This window comes from Oryza sativa, chromosome 3, assembly GCF_034140825.1.
Source record: "Oryza sativa Japonica Group chromosome 3, ASM3414082v1".
Classification (NCBI taxonomy): Eukaryota; Viridiplantae; Streptophyta; class Magnoliopsida; order Poales; family Poaceae; genus Oryza; species Oryza sativa.
The window spans coordinates 15,574,430-15,598,111 of NC_089037.1; the positions used below are offsets into that span (position 1 = coordinate 15,574,430).

General features: G+C 43.7%; 1 protein-coding gene across 3 annotated transcripts; it reads left to right on the forward strand.

Moving 5' to 3' along the window:
* Positions 1–1,294: 1,294 nt before the first annotated feature.
* LOC4332989 (heavy metal-associated isoprenylated plant protein 23) lies at positions 1,295–2,924 on the forward strand. Of its 3 annotated transcripts, none has more exons than XM_026023793.2 (3): positions 1,295–1,644; positions 1,922–2,141; positions 2,287–2,924. In XM_026023793.2, the coding sequence occupies exons 2-3, from the start codon at positions 1,976–1,978 to the stop codon at positions 2,592–2,594; spliced, it is 474 nt and encodes a 157-aa protein (XP_025879578.1). In that variant the 5' UTR covers positions 1,295–1,644; positions 1,922–1,975; the 3' UTR covers positions 2,595–2,924. The 3 variants fall into 3 exon arrangements, with proteins under 3 accessions (XP_025879578.1, XP_015630105.1, XP_066164355.1); XM_015774619.3 differs by having other exon boundaries at positions 1,298–1,686; XM_066308258.1 differs by lacking the exon at positions 1,295–1,644 and adding an exon at positions 1,774–1,790.
* The last annotated feature ends 20,758 nt before the right edge of the window (positions 2,925–23,682 follow it).

Below are 23,682 nucleotides of genomic sequence, written 5' to 3' on the forward strand. Positions count from 1 at the left end.
TTGCATATCTATCATCGTGTAAGACTAGATTCGCAAGAATAACATCATTTAAATGAGCTTCGATAGAATACCATTCTTAACCAAGTACCGTTTGACACAATACCATTTTCATCCTTTTTGGCACTTAGAAAATATTTTACTCTCTTTTAAGATTTTTATTGCCAGAATTGCCCCTGGACCTAGAATGTGATAGTGCTGTTCTGGGTTATTTATCTCTCCCATTGTAATTGACTTATTTCTAACATTTTGGATTACCTTCCACGTGATTGATTTATTTCTAACATTTTGGATTACTTATTACTTGCTAAATTATTAATTTATATGCCAGAAAACATCGCATTTTATATGCAAAATATGCATTCCAATTTATATGCCAAATACACTGTACACATGACAAAGTTCTAGCATTGGGGAGATAAAAATTATATGTCAGGTTCAACCATTTGAACCAAGAGTATTTCCGTCGGAAAACAACTGCAAAGATGATAAAATGAGCTTAAAATGGAAGAAATGATGAAAATGGCATTGTGTCAAATGGTATTCGGTTGAGGGTGGTATTCTAGCGAAGCCCATTTAAGTGATGACATTTCAGCGAATCCAACCTTATGCGATGGTGGATATGCAATTTTCTTGTGTTTAGCAGACAGATTTGCAACAGTGTATTGCTAGTCATTATGGATCACCGTCAGTGCTTCACTCCTTTTTTCTGCACTGATGGAGAAACAGTTTATTTCCCCCCTGCAATTCTGTGCATATCTGATCAGTGGAAAGACTGTATACACATACATTGTGTTGGCAGAGTAAAATGTGTATATCATGCAAAACTTATTGGGTGCTATTATCATCCCGTTGGAATGCAACATGCATGCGTGATATTTCGCGAGAATTTTATGGAAAACGATTAAATTCATAAAAGAGTTCAAACTCGTGTAAAGAATTGATTTCCCTGAAGTAGTTTTTTACCTTTTATCGTCAGGTAAATGGATTCAGAAGATAATGCCTGAGCTCTGTTGTCATCCGAGAGAAAGGGGGCATCACGTCCATCAGTGGACAGTGGGACAAGATAAGGAAGACCAAAGACCACATGCTTCCTTCCTGTGTCTCTGTGATCAATCACCATTACTTGCTCTGTCAAAAAAAAAGAAGAAGAAAAAATCAACTTTGAAATCGAAATAATGGTGTGTCCTGATTTATAGGTAGAAGTTTTTTTTTTTCAGAATAGAGGGTGCACATCAGATGACTGCACGAGTTAATCCAATAGAACACTATTAGCTGCAACACAAACCTTAACATTTAGAGACCTCACCTTTCACAAAGAGTAGTCTCTCTCAAGATTTAACAGTTAACACAAGGTTGCCATTGTTTCGTCCTTTTTGGCTCAGTGCCTTTCTTGTGTTCTAATTTCCTTGAGGGGATCTTTCTTGTTGATTTGCCCCTGCATGCCACAGTTGTGCCTTCCTTGATGAGAGGCTCTTGCTTACCACCAGTGCTAAGCATTGTGTGCACTTGACAGCTGTGGCATTCAGGCAGCCTCATGCTTTTGCAGTTGCAGGTGCCTATAAAAAAGGAGATATGTGGCCATGTAGAGAGCAGTACTCACAGATAGATAGTGAGATCTGAACTGTGAAAACCACAAGGTGATAGGTATCTAAATAGTGATCTGAGCTGAGCTTCCTTGCATCAAAGGCACTGATTTTCTCATCTCCTTTTTGCTTTCAATCCATCATCACTTTGTCGTTGCCTATTTGAGGGGAGAAAAAGAGGGGAAAAAAAAAGGCTGCATCTGATCGGTGACACTTTTCAGATTATCTGGCTTTTACTATCACTGCCAAAAGGAACAGCAGATGCTTTCTATCTCGTGCTGAACATGCATATATACTAGTTAATCTGCCTCACATTTGGTTTCCATTCGTGTTTGCAGTCAAGCTAGCGGCTCAGATCGATCTCTTTCGGTTCTTCAGAAACTTGGTGTCAAATGGGAGGCTCATTGGAGTACTTGGCCGGCCTGTTCAGTTGTGGCGATCATCACCATGGCCACAAGAACAGCAAGAGGAGGCAGCTGCAGACTGTGGAGCTGAAGGTCAGGATGGACTGTGATGGGTGCGAGCTCAAGGTCAAGAACGCCCTCTCCACCTTGAAAGGTTCTTCTCCTGTCCTGTAATTTTTTTTCCAGCAAAACACACATATATGCATGCAGTATTTTGGCACAAAGATCTTGTGGTTTTCCTCGCCTGAATTTGAATTTGAATGTTTTAGTTTCTGTTTGTTTTTTGTATGATTTTTCAGGCGTCGAGTCGGTGAAGATTAACAGGAAGCAGCAGAAGGTGACGGTGAGCGGGTACGTGGAGGCCAGCAAGGTGCTGAGGAAGGCGCAGTCGACGGGGAAGAAGTCCGAGCTGTGGCCGTACGTGCCGTACAGCGCGGCGAGCCAGCCGTACGTCGCCGCCGCCGCCTATGACAGGCGGGCCCCACCCGGCCACGTCAGGAACGTGGAGGCCTCTTCCGCCGCCTACGTGTCCGGCGGCGGCAGGACGGAGGAGCGGCTCACCAACCTGTTCAACGACGAGGACCCCAACGCATGCTCCCTCATGTGATGAAAATGCAAAAGAGATCAGAGTATCTGAGTAGCTAGATTGAAGCTTTCAATTTTAAATTCAGAGGTTTAAATTTGTACTAGCTTTAATTTTGGCTGTCTGAGCGCAGTGACCGAATGAGTTTGCTTGTTTTCGGTAGTTGATTCTAGTCTAGAGTAAATTCCATAAAACTACAAGTATTTTAAGGAGATGACTAGGGATCGGACGTCCGATCCCAGTTAAAATTTCAGACAATGTTTCATCACATAAAAGAAAATGTTGCACATGTTTCACCACTCATTAAAAGATGTTTCAATAAACTTGTTTCAGATGTCCGATCACAGTCAAAAATCCGGACAGTATTTCATCACGTAAAAAAAATGTTGCAGATGTTTCACATCTCATTAAAAAATATTTCATTAAGATGTTTCATTATTCAATGGAAAATGTTTCACCAACCAATAAAAATTGTTTCAACAAAGAGTTATTTCAGATCATTTCTCAAAAAAAAGGTATAAGTCAGATGCAACATCCAAAAGTAATGATTGCAACACCAAACGCAAACAAGTGAAACATAAAAAAAAATATTTAACACTCTGGACTGGGGACTTGGGGTGACACGGGCGGCGTTCCCCCTCGCCCTGTCGCCAACCGTCACCTCCTCCTATCCCCCGTCTTGCCGCCGTCGACTGCAAGGACGGTGGCACACGGGGCCAGCCCTTCCACCCTAAAGACTTCGAGATTGAAGCCCGCAAACCAGATCTGGGGCGGCTCCGGTTGCGGTGGCGACAGACGGGAGGCAACGGGCAGCGACGATGAAGGGAAGTGGTGACGAGAGACGGCGGCGCGACTCTGCGAAGCTGCCGTCGAGGCAACGGATCCGGTCCCCCGCGGCCAGATCCAGCGCTCCCGCTCGAACCTGACTGAGGAGCTGACATCAGGCCGGCGGCGCGTGGCTGGGGCGGGGCAACACCATTAGCAGAGGAAAAAAGGGCGTGAGCGACGGAGAAAATGGGGAGCAGCGAAAAAACGAGGGAGGATAAGAAAAGCATGGGTAGATTAGCCGTCCGATATTTGTTGTTGCGTCGAACACGCGATATGAAGTGTTATCCGTATTTTAACTAAGCTATTATAAAATTGAAGTTGTATAAAAAACTATTGGATTTAACACTAAATTTATTATGAAACTATAGATTAATTAGCAAATTTAACAAAATTATTTGTTTAGTAACAATTTAGTCACAAAACTACAATATTTATAACTCCAACATAATGGTAATGCTAGTGATTTGAACTCTAAAATATTTAGTCTTGTGATAACTTCAATACTAAATCTATAATTTTGTGATACTTAGTGTTCTATCTGTAGTTTCGTGATAAAATTGACGCTAAATCTATAATTTTATGAGAGAACATTTTAAATCTGTAGTAACGTGAAATTTACTCTTGATTCCAGATTCTACGAGGTAAATAATTAATGTAGTTTTTTTTAGATCCCGTAAGTAATGGAGGCCTGATAAGTTCGTGGTGTTGTTTCAGCTATCATATGGTAGGGTATTTATTATAGACTAGTTCCCCTATGCTCTTCCATATTCTAAAATTTTAGTTTTGTAGCATCTCCAACAATAGCTCTTATTTTAGAGTCCCTAAAAGTTAAATGAGGGCTGCCCCCATTTCCTTATGTCTCTAAAAATGGTTCTAACTCCAACAACAACATCTATTTCTTAGCCCCTATTTCCTTTTCTCCTCTATTTCATTTTATAATCCATCTTTTATGTTTAGTTTAATATCACAATAATGTAAATATTAATATTTCCAATGCATAGAATTTAATAGAACTACTATCCAACACGTAGTGCGTTGCAACGCGCCACTACCAGCGCCAGCGCTCCCACATGCATGAGCCCCACTCAGCAAGACAATGAACAAATCAAAGTTGTAATTTTTTTTACTAGCTATATCATGAACCTTCCTATTTATATGGTTTTTTTTACCACATACAAACCACCCACCACTCATTTGACCGTTGTCCACTCCGCTTTATCCGGAGCGAGAGGAGGCTGTTCTAGTTGCCACCATGCGAGGATTTGCTGGCGGCAGCCATCGATGGAGGAGTTCGTCCCATTGCCATCGATGAAGCAACCGGTTTACGGTGGCACCATCGAGGGAGGAGGCGTTCCCGGCAGCAGCAACATCGAGTCCCTCCTCTCTATGGGCATCGACGCGCTTGAGGTGGCATGTGAAGGTCACCCTTGCCGGCAGAGGGGGGATCAGTGGGGATGAGGTGCTTTCTAGCGGCGGCGGCATCGAGACCCTCTTGCTGGCAGGCATCATGGTGCTTAGGACGACAGGCGTCGCCGCGTCGACGCGCTCGAGGCAACGGGTGAGGGTGAGGTTCGCATCACCCTCGCCAGCAGCGCGGGGTCCTCCAGTCCTATCTGCCTTCCTCATCGCCATTGACAGATCAAGCAAGTGCGGCAACCAGAGCGGATTGATGTGGCCGAGATGACGGGCACTGTAACGTCCCGCCTTTCCGAAGCCGCATGTGAGGGTCACCCTTGCCGGCAGAGGGGGGATCAGTGGGGATGAGGCGCTTCTAGCGGCGGCGGCATCGAGACCCTCTTGCTGGCAGGCATCATGGTGCTTAGGATGACAGGCGTCGCCGCGTCGACGCGCTCGAGGCAACGGGTGAGGGTGAGGTTCGCATCACCCTCGCCGGCAGCGCGGGGTCCTCCAGTCCTATATGCCTTCCTCATCGCCATTGACAGATCGAGCAAGTGCGGCAACCAGAGCGGATTGATGTGGCCGAGATGACGGGCACTGTAACGTCCCGCCTTTCCGAAGCCGGGCCCGCTTATATCTGGCAGCTTTCATAGGTCATAGACTGTCCTCACAGACCAACACATGTCTTTTCTGCACACTTTGTCCTCACTCGTGCGCACTCGGAAAGAATTTCCCGTTCCCGATCGGTTACCCATCCCTAAATTGCTCCAGGCCAAGCACGCTTAACCTCAGAGTTCTTTAGAGATCGGCTTGCGGAAAAGAAGTTGCAACTTGTTGATATGAGTATTCTATTGATCCTATTAAGCCCTGGGCTGGGATGTCACAATCCTCACCTCACCCCCTTAAGAGAGATCGACGTCCCCGTCGATCAACCCTAGGCCTGGAACGTCCCCTCTTGGCCACGTCCGTGTGTCTAGTACCAGCGCATGTGCCAAGCTGTGTGACCACTCCGGGTCCACGCCAGCCATGCGCACCATGCCTGCGCAACTGCGACACATGCGCCCGTGAAACCGCGAGAGTCGGCTCTGATACCATTTTGTAACGTCCCGCCTTTCCCAGGCCGGGCCCGCTTACATCTGGCAGCTTTCATAGGTCATAGACTGCCCTCATAGACCAACACGGATGTCACAATCCTCACCCCCTAAAGAGAGATCGACATCCCCGTCGATCAACCCTAGGCCTGGAACGTCCCCTCTTGGGCACGTCCGTGTGTCTAGTGCCAGCGCATGTGCCATGCTGTGTGACCACTCCGGGTCCACACCAGCCATGCGCACCATGCCTGCGCAACTGCGACACGCGCGCCCGTGAAACCGCGAGAGTCGGCTCTGATACCATACTGCGACACATGCGCCCGTGAAACCGCGAGAGTCGGCTCTGATACCATTTTGTAACGTCCCGCCTTTTCCAGGCCGGGCCCGCTTACATCTGGCAGCTTTCATAGGTCATAGACTGCCCTCACAGACCAACACATGTCTTTTCTGCACACTTTGTACACACGCGCCCGTGAAACCGCGAGAGTCGGAACGTCCCCTCTTGGCCACGTCTGTGTGTCTAGTGCCAGCGCATGTGCCATGCTGTATGACCACTCCGGGTCCACACCAGCCATGCGCACCATGCCTAGCTCTGATACCATACTGCGACACACGTGCCCGTGAAACCACGAGAGTCGGCTCTAATACCATTTTGTAACGTCCCGCCTTTTCCAGGCCGGGCCCGCTTACATCTGGTAGCTTTCATAGGTCATAGACTGCCCTCACAGACCAACACATGTCTTTTCTGTACACTTTGTCCTCACTCGTGCGCACTCGGAAAGAATTTCCCGATCGGTCATCCATCCCTAAATTGCTCTAGTCCAAGCACTCTTAACCTCAGAGTTCTTTATAGATCGGCTTCCAGAAAAGAAGTTGCAACTTGTTGATATGAGTATTCTATTAATTCTATTAAGCCCTGGGCTGAGATGTCATAGGCACGGGTAGTGACTACCCATGCTCGTGCCCGCGAGGTAATTCATGCCCGCGGGCATGCTCATTACTACATGACGGGTAAGGAACACTATCCATGCCCGTTGCCCGCGGGCGCCATGTGCCCACGGGCATGCCTGTTTACCTGCCACGTACTCACAGTTCGACACTTTAACCACAAAGCTCCACAAGCAGAGAGACATTATCACAGTTTAAAGAAAAGGTACAGTTGTACCAAGTTCAACAATACAAGTATTACAAGTTCATCAATACTAGATGGTGGCATTTATACTAATTTGATTGAGGGAACACATGTCAGTTGGTTTTTGCGGGTAAACGGGCGAAGCGGGCATGGGTAGTCACTACCCATGCCCGTGCCCGTATGCCCGTTGCGTACAGGTTTTGACCCAATAAAAAACTCATGGGTATTAAATGGAGAACAAAACCAACTCTATTAGAGTTTTTACCCACGAGTAAACGAGCAAACGAATTAAATTGCCATCCCTAATTGTGACGGTGTCGTCCTCAGCACATTGCAGCGCCCCGTCGTCATCGTCAGCACATTGCTCATCTCCATTCATCGCGCTGCCTTGGATCTGGTCCCTGGTGGTTCCTCCACCTGCTGATCGCCTCCGATGGGCTGCTGCTGCCCTGGCTCCTCTACCGACTACCGCCATTGCATGCATGATGCGTCTCCAATGCCGCTGCGTTCCGCTGGCTGTACACACCGGCCACAGGAGTACATGACTGAAGATCTATTGGCGCATTGTGTAATTGTTTTACTCACAGAAGTGACCACAAGAATGGATTGTTCTGCATTGTGTAATTGTTTTACCCACACCAAGTGCAGTGTGTTCTCTCCAAAAAAATAAATGGAGTAAATAGATTACTCATTGTTCTGTCCCGATAAAAAATGGATTAAATAGATTACTCAGGGTTCTGTCCCAATAAAAATGGAGTAAATAGATTACTCTTACAAATGAAAACGTGAATAAAATTTACCGTAGTGGCAATTATTAGACATGGAGTAAATAGCTTGATATTTTATCAGGATAATTGTTTTTTACTCTGATAATAGAACGAGATGATAGGTAGAAATAGATACAAAACTAGGGTAACTAGGCTTGCATTTCACTAGGATAATTATTTTATACTCAGATAATGGAACACGAGGGATATAAATGGGTTTTACAATGATAATTGTTTGCAAAATCTATTTCGAGAGGCATATCGATTTAGACTTAACGAGCGACGCGAACAATTACGTGCGGACAATTACGTGAGAAGTACTAGTAGCATTACAGACATGCATGCAAGTAGTTTTTGTTATTAGGTTGTGCATATTTTTTTCTTCTTATAAAATTTTCTCTTAAATTACTTATCCGATCTATAATCCGATTACATCATTATGTTTGTTGCAATTAAATCTTTATAACAAGATCTTACATGATAATATTATGATGAAAAAATATTTATGTTGTAAATTACTTTTATCATATATGTAAGTTACTTTTATCTTATATATAAATTACTTTTAGATTTGATTAAGTTACTTCTCATAATTTCATAATGCTTTGAGTTGATTACTTTTATTATTGTTTTTACTCAATTCCATAATTTGTGCTGATTAAATTTAATTTCTAAATAGACTTATATTTTTATTCCTACGACGAATTTACTTTTAATATCGTAACAACTTACTTTTATTTTATGCTAAGTTACTTTTATAATTTATATAAATTACTTTCAAGTTTTATTAAATTTACTTTCATAAATGTATTTACATGAAAATCTTCTCTACACTTTTGAATTTACTCCACATAGTTTCTTATTGGAACTCACTCATAATGTAATTACTTCTAATGCTACATAGAGTTACTTCTATTATACTATTATATAGCTAAGTTACTTCTACAATTTAAATAAATTACTTTTAAATTTATAAAATATTTTAATATATTCAACATGGATCTCATTTTGTCACATATTTTAAGTGGAGTACAATGATGCAAATAGATCTTAAAAATAATATGTGATTTAAAAGATATAAGTGATTAAAGAGGTAAAAAAACATACACTATAGTACTTTTTAAGCTAAAAGGAGATTTAAATCTAGGATGGAGTGATCGCTCCTTTAGGCAAACCAGAGACCGGTAGCTATGCAGTCATGTCCATAATTGTTTTACTCGAATAACGGAACGAGATAAGGGACATAAACGGAGGGAAGTATTTTTTTTTTCTTGTTTTCACTTCTGAGAGGGGACGTAGAAGGGGATAAAAAAAAAGAAAACTGAAAAAGCAGAGGTAGGTGTTAGGAAACCGTCGGACCATGAAGACCCAGCCCGGTTACCCATTAATTGGACTCATCACTAATATGAAAAGTGGGCAAGGCATTGTCCTATAAATAGATGGTTGGAGGAGAGGTTTTATACACTTGAGAATGCAATGGATGAATTTAAAAGGATGTCACACCCTCATATCTTGTGTCTCCACTTTTGCAGAGTTACAGGACTCTCTTGGACTACTTCGTATAGTAGCAGAAGGGTTGCGTAATACGTTATCAGCACGACGTTCTACCAAAGACCGAGCACAACGTTCTACCGAAGACCCGAAGACCGAGGAAGAAGAAGGGTAAGAACTCACACATCCATTTTGCATCTCGCCGATCTAATCGCGAAAACCAATTCCTCTTTTCGTTCTTATTCCGCCGTTGCCGTTCTCGACGAAATCTACCACAGCCGACTTGGAGTCGCCGGCTTATGCCGATTGGTGGAAACCGCGATCGACGAAACACGGCACTGGCGTGACGGCAACACGCCACGGCAGCGAACCCGCGCCATGGCCGCTAGCCCGCACATGCGACACCACGGCCGCACCCTGCAAGGCGGCGTGCCGACGTGCCATGGATGTACTGGCCAGAGAGGACTGAAGATGAAGGAAAGAAGCAAAAGAAGAAATGGCCGTACATGCTCCGTCTGTTGGCCGCGACATGGCCGCACCATGACCGCGCACCCGACGGCCACACCGGCCGTGCCAACTGCAGTCGCGCCCGCACCTGGAGGACGCATCGCCCAGCACGGCAGACGTGCCGCCACAACACAGACGTCGTGCCGTTGCCGCACCTACAGGCTGCAGCCACTGCCCGGCCGATTGAGTTCCTCCTCCACTCCGCCACAGCCCGGTAGTGGCCCGCCACATGGGTGCACCCCTCGGCTCGCCGCGCCAGTTGCGCCACCGCCAGGCGCGCTGCCGGCCGACGACCACACATGGCAAGGCGCCATCGGGGGCACAGAGAAAGGGGAATAGAACGAAAGAAGGAGATAAGGAAACAGGAGGAGGAAAAGAAAATGAAAAAAAAAAGGGAAAAGAAAAAAAAAAGAAAAGGTGGCGAGCCGAATCGGATGGCCAAGCAACCGCCGCCGACCGCCCGCCGCCATCCGCCGTCGTGCCATCCCGGCCTCCGCACCGCGTCGAGCCACGCAACACGGCCACGCACCGCCACCGCACGGACCGCACTTCCCCGCCGCGCCGGCTTGCGTTGGGCGCCGACGGCGCCGCCCCTCCTGGCCGCCGGCTGGCCGCGCCGGGACTCCTGGCCGCCGGCCGAGTCGCCCCCCTCGCCTGGCCGCCGGCCGAGTCGCCCCCCTCGCCTGGCCGCCGGCGCACGGCCGCGCCGATGCCTGGCCGCACCACCGCCTGGCCGCGCCACCCCCTGGCCGCCGGCGCACGGCCGCGCCGTCGCCTGGTCGCCTGCGCCTCCTCGACCACGCAGTCAACGGGAGAAGAAGATAAGGAAAGGAAGAGGAAAAGGAAGGTAAGAAAAAAAAAAGGGAAAGAAAAAGGAAAAGTGGAAATATTCCCGTAATTTTGCAAAAAGGCCCTCGTATTTTTTGGAAATTAAGTGCATATTCCACTACTTAGGAAATTTTCCTTTTTAAACCCTGAATTTTTCAGAAAATACACAATTAACCCTCTGTATTGGGATATTTGTTTGAGTGGCATTTGAAATTTGCAAATATCACCAAAATCATATTCTCGCATAAAAGGGACCACGGGACATTGGATTTCGACCCCGATTTGCTTTTCAGGTACCTTTATTGCTGATATATGTGATTATGAAATTTATCGCATTATTAATTATTTGCGATGCGTTCATTACTTTTAATTAATATCGTTGCGATAAAATGTATAGAATTGCATAGTATATACTGAAATAATTTGCGAGAATTTTGTGTACCATTATATTGCAACACTTGTGCATTTTATCGGCATTTAATTTGTGCATATTTTTGAATAACGAAAGATGACTGGCATCGCAAATTAGAAATTTGCTAAATCTAGAATATTTCTGACATATTATTTGTTCAATGTCGAAATTACGATAGAGCAAGAAGCTCTACGGTATCATTAATCCAATCGCGCTATGTGCATTAACTCGATGAGTTTGATTTAGCATTTCAATCTCTCGCCAGTGCCTCCAAGCTACTCTCATGAATAAGTACGCTAAACGAATGAGCACGTTAGCATTTAGAGGATTATGGTACATACCCTACCTCTCATAGAACAAGAACTATAAGCAAGAATGGGTATTTTTCGACTATGATTCACCAAGCAGATGACCCAGAGAGAGTATGGTAATACGATGCATCGCATTTGCATTGAATACCGCCAAAACTTTTAATGTTCTACCCGAACGCGACGAAAGTCGCACGCAAGTATCACTAGTACACGCACAAGAAGTATGCCTAACTAGCACACTCAATAGCACATAATGGAATTATATTATAACCCTTGAAATCTAATCTTGAATACAAATAGATGGTGACTGATTTCTTTCAATGATTTATTTCTACTGTCTTTATGTCCTGATTATTACCCTATATGATTGGTTAACTTATGAAATATTTTATTAGAATTTTGATAAAGGAAGAGTTTAACTGTATAAATTGATAACTATATGTTATAATTTTATTTTGATGCCCTGTCCTAAACATTTGCTTTATTGTATTAAATGATTTGCTAAAAAAACATAACGTATTGCTCCATAACTCTAAAGGCTCAATTTAATTTCTTTACGATGAAACCAACCACTGCATTGTTTCTATGTGTTTTACTGTGCACAATTCTGAACTAGTGATGGCACCGAACTTCTATAAAGCTGCTAAGTTTGAAAACAATCAAGTTATAATTAATTCCATTATTCTTGCACTCCAGATTTATTATGCGGCTTTTTGATGACTTATGATTTAAAGGCTGCAAACTATTTCTATGAATTGTGTTCCATAATAACATTAGTATGTGGAATATAGTAAACTTTGTGATGTTAGCGCCTCTCACATTGATCTGGTTTCTCTCTAGCAACGTAAGTACATCACAATTTCCACTCCAATTTGAGATATTTTTATGTCATGTTGGCCCTTGAATTAAATCTGTATGATTTGCATGATGGAGCCACACCATTATATTATGCAATTCAAGTTGGTGTCCTGCAAACTGTGAAGTTACTGATAAAAACATGGTTGATGTCAATGTTGCTGATAATGTAAGAGTTGTCTATTGTGCATTTTTTTTCTTATTGGTTCAACCCTTCACAGTGCCATTGATTTTTCTTTTATAATTTTTTGTTTCATGCATGATTGGTGGACACCGTTGCATTTAGCTATACAGAGTAGAAATAGAGATATAGCAATGATATTGTTTGCCAATGGTGCGGATAAGACAAGAACCAAGATATGTTATGGCCCTATGATTTACAGTTTTTTTTCTTTTTGGAAGTGCAGTCCCAAAAAAAAAAGACCTATAATAGGTGCACTCAGAGCCTTGTGTTTATTTGGGAAGTTGGCATATATTTTCATGCCATTTTTAGTCGCTTCACAGAAATTGAAGATGTTGAAGAATAGGTTGAAGATGTTGAAAGGCGTGGAAGAGAGCAGGGTTTGACAAATCCCAGTCAGTCGTCGAAGCAGACATCATAGTTGCGGGTGCTAATCATAGTTGCGGGTGCTTTTCAAACTCGCTGTGAACACTGCAAGAGAAAATAGCAAAATAATTAATATAGTACATTGATGAAAACAACATGTTGAAACGGGGGCGACCAGTGAACTTACAGGCTCCAAGGCTCCGTTGTTCAAGCCCTTGTAGCTGCTGCTGTAGGCCTTGATCTGCTTGGTCCCTAGATGGACGCAGAACTCGCGGCCGTCGCCATCTTTGCCTTCATTGATACAGAAGTAGACGATGTTACCATCGAACGGGTCAATGAGAGGGAACTCCACCACCTCCTTCGGTAGACCCGTGGATCGGTAGCTCTCGTCCCTCCAGACATCTGCAAGCTTGAGCATGCGCTCCTCTGCCCATGCACCGCTGTGGTCGTACAGGACCGAGGACGTGACAGGGCCGGCCCGACAATCGTCGCAGAGAGGCGGGGGTGCTACCGGCGATTTGCTCGGGCAGTGCTGTTGCCTGTGTGCGCGCACCTTGACATACCTAAGGCCGTTGCTGCTGACACCAACGCACCGGTCTCGGTTCAGCGGATACTCGGATAGATGGCCCTTCTTGGCCTCCTCCATGGCGACGTTCGGGAGCAGTGTGAAATCGAGGTCTAGCGGATCGTCGTCTTCTAGCAAGAGAGAATCGTAGGAACAGGATAGCAAACCGCGACGTAGGTCCACCCACCAGAACCTACCTCGGTAGGATAGTATCGACGACACCTCCCAGAAGCAGTCATGGAGCTCGTGATCAGGGGCGAGGCGCACCGGCTTACGGCGCCATATATTGGTCGACGTCGATAAGAAGTAGACATGCCACCCCTCCTCGGTCCTTGCACGCTCTAGCCATGTGTTGATGTAAAAACACGAGGCCTGGGAGATCTGCTTAACTCCAATGCAGGTCCAAAATCTTGCCTTTTAGGTTCGTGAGCGTGCTAGTTGATTTGATCCTGCAATCAACAAGAAATAAAGACAAAGAAACCGTAGTTAATCCAAAAATGATAGCCGATCGGCCAGCCGCCGATGACGTATCATTTGTACTCGAGCCGATGTCATCTTTGCATCGATCGGCTGTGCGAGGCGATAATAAAGGAACTAAACCTATTCGATCGGCTGTAGTTATTAATAATATATAATCTTTATATCGCTATATACTTAAGTCAAGTGATTGGGATAGATCGGTCGCCATTCCGAGACAGTATAAATCACTTAGATCGAAATATATATTAACAACGAAATTATATATGCTCATAGCATAGCCGATAAGATAGATCTAGCATGTATCGGCTAATACTCCGATACCACTCTATATTAAGATACTAAAGCGAGTAAAATATATTAAACAAGAAGCTTAACATATCTAAAAGCAATAAGATCTCAATATAAAGGGCGGATCTAGCATATCACTTAAGCACATGAAATATAGGGCTAAATCAGGTAAGATCGGCTGAAACCCCGATACTATTCTAATCGACAACCAAGAAGCAGGCTAGAGATTATAGTTCTAAGCACGACTTATGAGGTCAAACTCAACTGATGCAGTCATAAGTATGAAAAGAAATACAATATCTAGACAATCAAGCTATTGGGAGCTTCATAGAGTGGTGGATATCCTATATAATCTAAGCCAACGTCGATATTTAACCTGATCGGCTGCTCCCTAGCGATAGAAATTAGCCGATTGAAGGTTAGATAGCGATATTGTCAGAGATTATATAAGATATGTGATAACTCAGCAACTTACATAGACAAGATTAGAGTATCATAATGATGGAAGCACTAATCCCGAGAACGCAAGCCGCCATAACAAGTCATAACTCTAGTTGAAGATCGAAATCGATGCAGCTCAACCCGAAAGCAAGAACTTGTCGAAACAAAATGAAAGTAAAAGGGTGGCGATGCGCCGAGATTGTATTTAAATGTGTGTTATCCGATTACATGGGGCTCGGGGTCTATTTATACCCGAGATTACAAGATATGTCCTTGTCGGACACGACTCTTAACTCTAACAAACTTTAAGATACCATAAGTCTTTGCGGCAGACTTTTGCCCACACTTATCTCTAAGGAAATACATAAGATATCCTAATTAATAGATACAATTGCCTAATCAGGACCCAATCCGAGTGTGGCAATCCATGTGAAGCACATTAACTCAACCCAATGACATACACCGAGTCGTATTGTCGGAATCGGCTGTATCGGCTAACCCTGTCCGACTCGAACCCTGCCGATCTGGTCGTCGCCGATTTGGACTCCAGCCGATTCTTGCTCTGTTTCCGAAACGATCTTCGTCTTCGATTCCGCTTCGATCTAATCTCCATCTCCGATACTGAGGTTACCAAATTTGGTCGTTAACACATGCTCCCAAAGTCCGGAATATTTGGTAATGTTTCGGATTTGCCATATCCATTTCCGAGAGAAACTCGCACTTGCCGTTTTCTGACCGTTACTCCAGCGCTTTAAATACTAACCGTCACCTCCGAGAAACTTCACGCTGTTTCCTCCGTTTTCACCGCTAAAGCCAACCTAGTTTTTCCTCTCTCCGGCGATCCCCTCAGTGCGCTCGGCGATTTCAAGGCGATCTCTTCTCCGACCAAGCCTCTGCTCGCAGTGATGTCGACTTCCACTGGCCCGTCCGCTGCGCCATCAACCAGCCCGTCTGCTGCACCACCAGCCGAGTATGCAGAGGTATGTATCCATCGGCTAGATGCCTTTTTCCTGTGTAGTAGATCGATTTTCTTCATCTCATCTTGTTTTCTTCTTCTCTACCTCTTTTGCACTTGTAGCATCTTTCCAATCTTGTTGCGGTTCCCAGCTTGTCGCACGACCATCAGTACTTTCTCGGTCCAATCGGCAACCTTGATCCCACTGAATTCATCATAGTCGAAACCAATAGGATCCCTTTTAGGCTGGCCAATCCAAACATAAGTCATTGGAAAAACACTTTTAAGTCATGGCCTTCCCTTGAGAAAAGTTGGCCTGTATGGTACAAGCGTGTATCGGCTAGCATGCAGGCCCACTGGGATGAAATCGGAATCGGTCAAGCCCTATCCCTCACAATAGCAAATTCGGCAAAGGATGAGCCCCTGATAGCCGCTGCAACTTATTTTTGGTCCAATACTCTTAATGCCTTCTTGTTCAACCAAGGACCGATGACCCCTACTTTGTTAGATATCATCATGATTACTGGTCTGGATGTGACCTCATCAGCTAATTCTATGAGCTTGAACACCAAAAATACCTTTGATTTCAAGACCAAAAGCATTGGGGGTTGGTCGGGGTATATTGCAGCATACATGGGCAAACGGCCAGTCACCTCTCGAGAGCATGTAGCTTTTCTGCTGATGTGGTTGGAGAAATTTCTTTTTTGTGGATCAAGCAGTGGTCCTACAACCAACTGGCAATTCTTAGCCGAAGCCTTAGAAACAAAGAGACAATTCCCTTTGGGCAAAATTCTCCTCGGCTATCTATACCAAATGTTGAACAATGCATCGGCTAAGATAGCCGTCGGCTCAGTGGTTGGAGCAGGTGGGCCATGGTGGTTGTTGCAGTCTTGGCTGAACTTAGTAGCCATGAAAGCTGTCAATCAGCCATCTGTGACAGAAGCAGAATTCCCAAGACTGGAGCCGATCACAGATGAAGATGGGGAAGAGCGAACCCACCGTAGGTGCATGTCTTATGGTGAATATGCATCTACACCAGCCGATGCTGGAGCAAAGTTATCGGCTGAATTCCTGAAAGACTGATTCTTTAGTTTTTATGATGGATTTCAAAAAGATACCCGGGTCTGGTTCCCTTATGCCGACTCAATGGATTTTGAACTGCCAGCCGATTTCAGATTTGAAGACATCAACCATGAAAGATATTAGTCATCCAGATAAGTCTTCACTACTGCTATCAGCCCGTGCATTCTTCCAGTCGGCATTCACTAGGGCAGAAATATTTAGGCTTCATACGAATTCTACCATCCGATGACTTCGGCTAGGCAGCTTGGAATGGGGCAGCTACCGATCGGCTTGTACTTTGCCGACAAGATTCAATGCCGAGGTGATATATCTTCAGCCTTCTTGCTGGATCGGCTGCTGAACATCTGTTAACGACCAAATTTGGTAACCTTAGTATCGGAGATGGAGATTAGATCGAAGCGGAATCGAAGACGAAGATCATTTCGAAAACAGAGCAAGAATCGGCTAGAGTCCAAATCGGCTACGACCAGATCGGCTGAGTCCGAGTTAGATAGGGATAGCCGATACATCCGATTCCAACAATATGACTCGGTTTGCGTCATCAGGCTGAGTTGATGTGCTTCACGTGGATTGCCACACATGGATAGAGTCCTGATTAGGCAATTGAATCTAGTAATTAGGATATTTTATGTAATTTCCTTAGAGATAAGTTTGGGCAAAAGTCTGCCGTAAAGACTTACGGTATCTTAGAGTTTGTTAGAGATAAGAGTCATGTCCGACAAGGACATATTTTGTAATCTCGGGTATAAATAGACCCCGAGCCCCATGTAATCAATTAACACACGTTCAAATACAATCTCGGCGCATCGCCACCCTTTTACTTTCATTTTGTTTCGACGAGTTCTTGCTTTCAGGTTGAGCTGCATCGATTTCGATCTTCAACTAGAGGTATGACTTGTTATGGCGGCTTGCGTTCTCGGGATTAGTGCTTCCATCATTATGATACTCTAATCTTGTCTATGTAAGTTGCTGAGTTATCATATATCTCATATAATCTCTGACAATATCGCTATCTAACCTCCAATCAGCTAATTTCTATCGCTAGGGAGTAGCCGATCAGGTTAAATATCGACATTGGCTTAGATTATATAAGATATCTACCACTCTATAAAGCTTCCAATAGCTTGATTGTCTAGATATTGTCTTTCTTTTCATACTTATGGCTGCATCAGTTGAGTTTGATCTCATAAGTCGTGCTTAGAACTATAATCTCTAGCCTGCTTCTTGGTTGTCGATTAGAGTAGTATCGGGGTTTCAGCTGATCTTACCTGATTTAGCCTTATATTTCATATACTTAATATATATGCAAGATCTGCCCTTTATGTTAAGATCTTATTGCTTTTTTACATATGTTAAGCTTCTTGTTTGATATATTTCCTTGCGGTAATATCTTAATATAGAGTAGTATCGGAGTATTAGCCGATACATGCTAGATCTATCTTATCGGCTATGCTATGAACATATATAATCCCATTGTTAATACATGTTTCGATCTAAGTGATTTATACTGCCTCGGTATGGCGACTGATCTATCCCAATCACTTGGTTTAAGCATATACCGACATAAAGATTATATATTGTTAATAACTACAGCCGATCGAATAGGTTTAGTTCCTTTATTATTGCCTCGCACAGCCGATCGATGCAAAGATGACATCGGCTCGAGTATAAATGATACGTCATCGGCGGCTGGCTGATCGGCTATCATTTATGATTTAACTACGTTTTCTTTGTCTTTATTCCTTGTTGATTGCAGGATCAAATCAACTGGCACGCCCTTGAACCTAAAGGCAAGATATTTTGGACCTGCACTGGAGTTAAGCAGATCTCCCAAGCCTCGTGTTTTTACATCAACAACATCCCAAGACCTCAACTAGGCAGTATTGAGAACATAGAATTGGCAAGGTTCAGGAGCAAAGCATTTGACAGGTGGTGGGGTGAATGGAAACTACATCTGTTCCATCAATCAGCCTCCATGTATATGATAGATCTCTTTCTAGAAGCTATCCCTCAAGTAAGTTTCTTGTCAGTTTTGCAAACATAACTGTCAGCCGATTAATATCTTGACTGATCTCATTTTCTATTTTGCAGACCACAGAATCTTCTCCTCCTTGCAAGAGCAAAAGCGGCGAGGACATAGATTATGCTCCTGGTCTCGTTCCAAATGGAGGTGGACCATCTCCCCCTGTCATCGGCTACCATGCCCCCAAGACCTCAAGCCTACTCCAAGGGCAACTAAGAGAACCAGCTGATGCCAGCAAGAAGAGAAAAACCAAGGCATCAACTGTTGATCCATCGGCTCTGGCTCCGAAGAAAAGGGCCAAAAAGAAGAAATCCAAACCAACTGATGATTTGCCTGCCTTAGATCCATCCATAGAACAAGCCTTAGATGAAGAAGAGATCGAGGAAGATGTCGACCAAGCAGCAGCTGAACTGAGTAATCCAGAGAAGACACCATCGGCTTCACCCAAGCAGACTCCTCCAACTCCCGCTGCTCCAGCTCACTTTTCTCGGGTAAGGAACTCGTCTTACTTATTTCTTGAGATAAACAAATTTAAATAGCTGATTGCTTATTAATCTTGATTTTGTAGAAAAAGAAGACTACTGTAAAGAAGAAATCAGCAGCAATACAATCTAAGCCAGCTCCACCGGTAGAATTCTTTATCTCTTTAAGTCTAATTGTAGCCGATGTTAACTAACATTTGTCTTTTTCAACCTCCTCCTCCTCCTCCTTCACCTCCTGTGCAGCCAGAAACAAGCAATCGTACTCCATCGGCTGCAGGCAGTCACAATGTTGAAGAAGAAGAGCAACCGGCTGCTCCTGCTATCCCAGTAAGTTTTGCCTTTAAAATTTTCAAATCAGCTGTTCAACCTGTCTTGATACTTGACTATCTTCAACTTTCCTTTGTTGTAGGTCTTAGCCGATCTGTTCTCATTTGATATCAAGGATTATCTTGATGAGACAGAAGAAGATACCACCAGCAAGGCCTTGGCTTCTTTGTCCGATGACGTGAAAAGAACACTTGAAGATATCTCTCATCGGCTAGAGGAATCATCATTAGACACCCTGGTGGTCGACTATGGATCAATTAGGGCTCGGCTTCACAAAATTCAAGCTCTGATCCCAAATGAGCTAGCCAACGCCCTCACTCCAGCCGTCTACCTCGAGCAGCACCAATTCAAGCTGGAGAAGGCCAAGCAAAGATTAGCCGATCACCGGGAGCGCAAGGATATTGAAGCTACAATCCAGGTCAATCGACAGCTTTTGCACGAAGAAAAGTCCAAGCTTGATTAGCTGTCTGAGGGTCCGATCAAGTCCAACATTGATCGGCTCGAAGCTCGGAAGATTGAGCTCATAGCCCAACTTGAAGAATGCAACGCCGAGCTGGCTCTGGAGCAAAAGAAGCTAGCCGATCTCCCGAAGGCGATTGAAGAACAGAAATCACAGCTGAAATCGGCCATCAGAAATGTCGTTGATATGACTAAGTCCCTTAAAGTCATTCCTGGAACCGATGCTCAAGACGTCCAAGCCTTAGAAGAAGTGGAACAAATTAGGCAACGAGCTATATCGGCTATCCAGCGCTATTTGTCTCAGTGAACATTTATGTAATAGGACTTAGAATATTTTTGTAATCGACTAAGATACTATGATACTTTATTTAGCTGTTTCACCATCACTTATGCCGATTAATATGGCTGTTGAATGCTCGAAAATCTCCAATTTCTCGAAAATCTCCAATTTTGTATATATGTGCCCCCCTAATTTTGCAATGATGAAGGTGTTGATAAAATTACAATTTGATCTAAGGGCGATATAACCATATCGGCCATCATACATCGGCAAAGTCACAGCCGATTATGATAAGAAAACGACTAAGGGCGATATAACTATATCGGCCATCTCAAGGCGATGTAAACACATCGGCTGTACATATATCGGCAAACTCAGCCGATCATAAATTAACCCACACATTTGGGTAATATTTCTTCAAATATTTTCCATTGAGTGCCCGTCCATAAACCTTTCCAACAAGTCCTTTCAACATATAAGCTCCTTTGGACACAACTTTGTGGATCTGAAACGGTCCTTCCCAATTTGGTGACCACTTACCGAATTTATTATCACGAGTTCCGATCGGCAAGATCAACTTCCAAACAAGCTCTCCTTCAGAAAAAGATTTAGGCACCACTTTCTTATTATAATGCCGAGCAACTCTTTCCTTATCCTTGGTAACTTTTGCAAGAGCTCGCAACCTTGACTGGACCAAATCTTCTCTTTCATCAGCCATGAGATTGTAATATTCATCGGTGGTCAATTCATCCTGCAAATATGTTCTTCTTGAGCCGATTCTAACTTCCCATGGTAAAACTGCTTCATGTCCATAAACAAGCTTGTAAGGAGGAATCTAAATCGATCCATGACAAGCCATCCAATAAGACCATAATGCTTCGGCTAACCTAGTGTGCCATTGCCGAGGAAAATCGGAAATCTTCCTTTTAATCAACTTAATCAAGTTCTTATTGGATGCCTCGGCTTGCCCGTTGGCTTGTGCATAATATGGTGAAGAATTAAGCAACCTGATGCCCATGCTATCGGCAAACTGAACAAACTCTTCGGACACAAATATCGAGCCCTGATCAGTGGTAATGGTCTGGGGAATACCAAATCGGTAGATAATATGTTCCTGAACAAATTGTATTGCATCTCCTGAATCAACCTTCTTTAAAGGAATAGCTTCTACCCACTTGGTGAAATAATCAATCGCAACCAATATAAATTTATGTCCTTTACTTGAAGGTGGATTAATCTGGCCGATCATGTCCATACCCCATCCTCTAAACGGCCATGGCTTGATAATGGGATTCATAGCCGATGCTGGTGCTCTTTGAATTGCTCCAAACTTCTGACAATCCTGACATCCTTCGTAGTATCTGAAGCAATCTTCCTACATTGTCGGCCAAAAAATATCCTGCACGCCAAAGCAACCACTTCATCTTGTGAGCCGATTGATGAGTACCACAAATTCCTTCATGTACCTCGCCCATCACAACCATGGCTTGATCAGCACTCAAATACTTGAGTAACACCCCGTGAATCGTCCGATAATATAACTCATCATCCAACAAGGTGTATTTCAAAGCCTTATAACATAATTTCCTTGAAGCCGATTGAGATGGATTCTGCAAATACTGAAATACAACATATCTCCAATCATCGGCTGTAATTGTAGCAACTTCTATCTCAACATCTTTCAACATTGGCTTATATCCTGATGCCCCTTGAGCCAAATCATTAGCCTCAACATTCTGTTCTCGTGATACATGTTTCAAAGTTACGAGCCGAAATCCACTCATCAATTCTCGGCACTTTTCATTGTAAACCATCAATGTATCATTCTTGCATTCATATTCTCCTGCCAATTGACTGATTACCAATAATGAATCACCCATGATCTCTATAGCATCGGCTTCAACTTCCTTAAGCAATTGCAACCCTTTGAGAACAGCTTCATATTCGGCCTGATTGTTAGTTACATAAGGCTTAATAGTGTAAGCAAACTCAAAACTTGCCCCCCGAGGAGAAATTATAACCAAGCCAATACCACAACCATGAGTGCATACTGATCCATCGAAGAATAAAGTCCAAGGTACGATATCAACCGAGCCGATTGAGTCATCACGATGATCCATAATAAAATCGGCTATAGCTTGTCCCTTAATCGTCTTTGGTGATTCATACCGAAGATCAAACTCTGTCAAAGCAAATATCCACTTTCCAACCCTCCCTTTTAGAATTGGAGCCGATAGCATATACTTAACCACATCGGCTTTACATATCACAGTACATTCATTGGACAATAGATAATGCCTCAACTTGGTGCAAGAAAAATACAAACACAAGCACAATTTTTCCACTGGAGAATACCTTGTCTCTGCATCCAAGAGCCTTCGACTTAAATAAAATATAGCCCTTTCTTTTCTTTCAAGCTCCTGAATCAACACTGAGCCGATCGACTTGTCACCAGCCGATAGGTATAATCTAAAAGATATCCCTTTTTGTGGAGGAATCAAAACTGGTGGGGAACTAAGATATTTCTTGATATTATCCAAAGCTTTTTGCTGCTCTGCCCCCCAAGTGAACTTTTGATCGGCTTTCAATCTCAACAAAGGTGTAAAAGGTTCTAACTTTCCTAATAAATTAGAAATAAATCTCCTAACATAATTTATCTTGCCGATCAATTCCTGCAGTTTCTTCTTGTCCACTGGAGGTTTGAATATTCTGAATTGCATTAATGCTCCTTTGAGTCACTTCAATTCCCCTCTCATAAACAAGAAATCCCAAAAACTAGACAGCCAACACACCAAAAGCACATTTTGTCGGGTTCATCTTCAAGCCATACTTCCGAGTTCTCTCAAAAACTTTCCTCAAATCGGCTATGTGGTCTTCTATTTCCTTTGATATAACAACCTCATCATCAATATAAACCTCAACCAACCAGCCGATCAGATCATGAAATATATAATTCATGGCTCTTTAATATGTAGCTCCAGCACTCTTTAAACCAAAAGTCATCACAACCCATTCAAACAAGCCGATTGCACCAGGACATCTCAAAGCTGTCTTATGAATGTCTTCTTCGGCCATAAAAATTTGGTTGTAACCTGCATTGCCATCCATAAAACTCAAAATCTTATGCCCTGAAGCAGCATCAACCAACTGATCGGCTATTGGCATTGGGTACTCGTCTTTTGGTGTAGCCTTGTTTAGATCACGAAAATCAATACACACCCTAACTTTGCCATTCTTCTTGATAACTGGAACTATATTTGAAACCCATTCAGCATATCGGCATGGATGAATAAAACCAGCATCATACAAGTGCTTCACCTCAGCCTTGACAACCTCAAGCATATCGGCTTTGCACCTCCTTGGTGGCTGCTGATATGGCCGAATCCCAGGCTTAATAGGAAGCCGATGTTCGACAACCGATCGGCTGAGTCCTGGCATCTCATAATACTCCCAAGCAAAGCAATCTCTGTACTCTTTTAAAAGCTCTATCAACTTGGTTCTAAATTCTGAAGATAAATTCTTACTAATAAATGTCGGCCGTGGTCTGTCTCCCGGACCTATG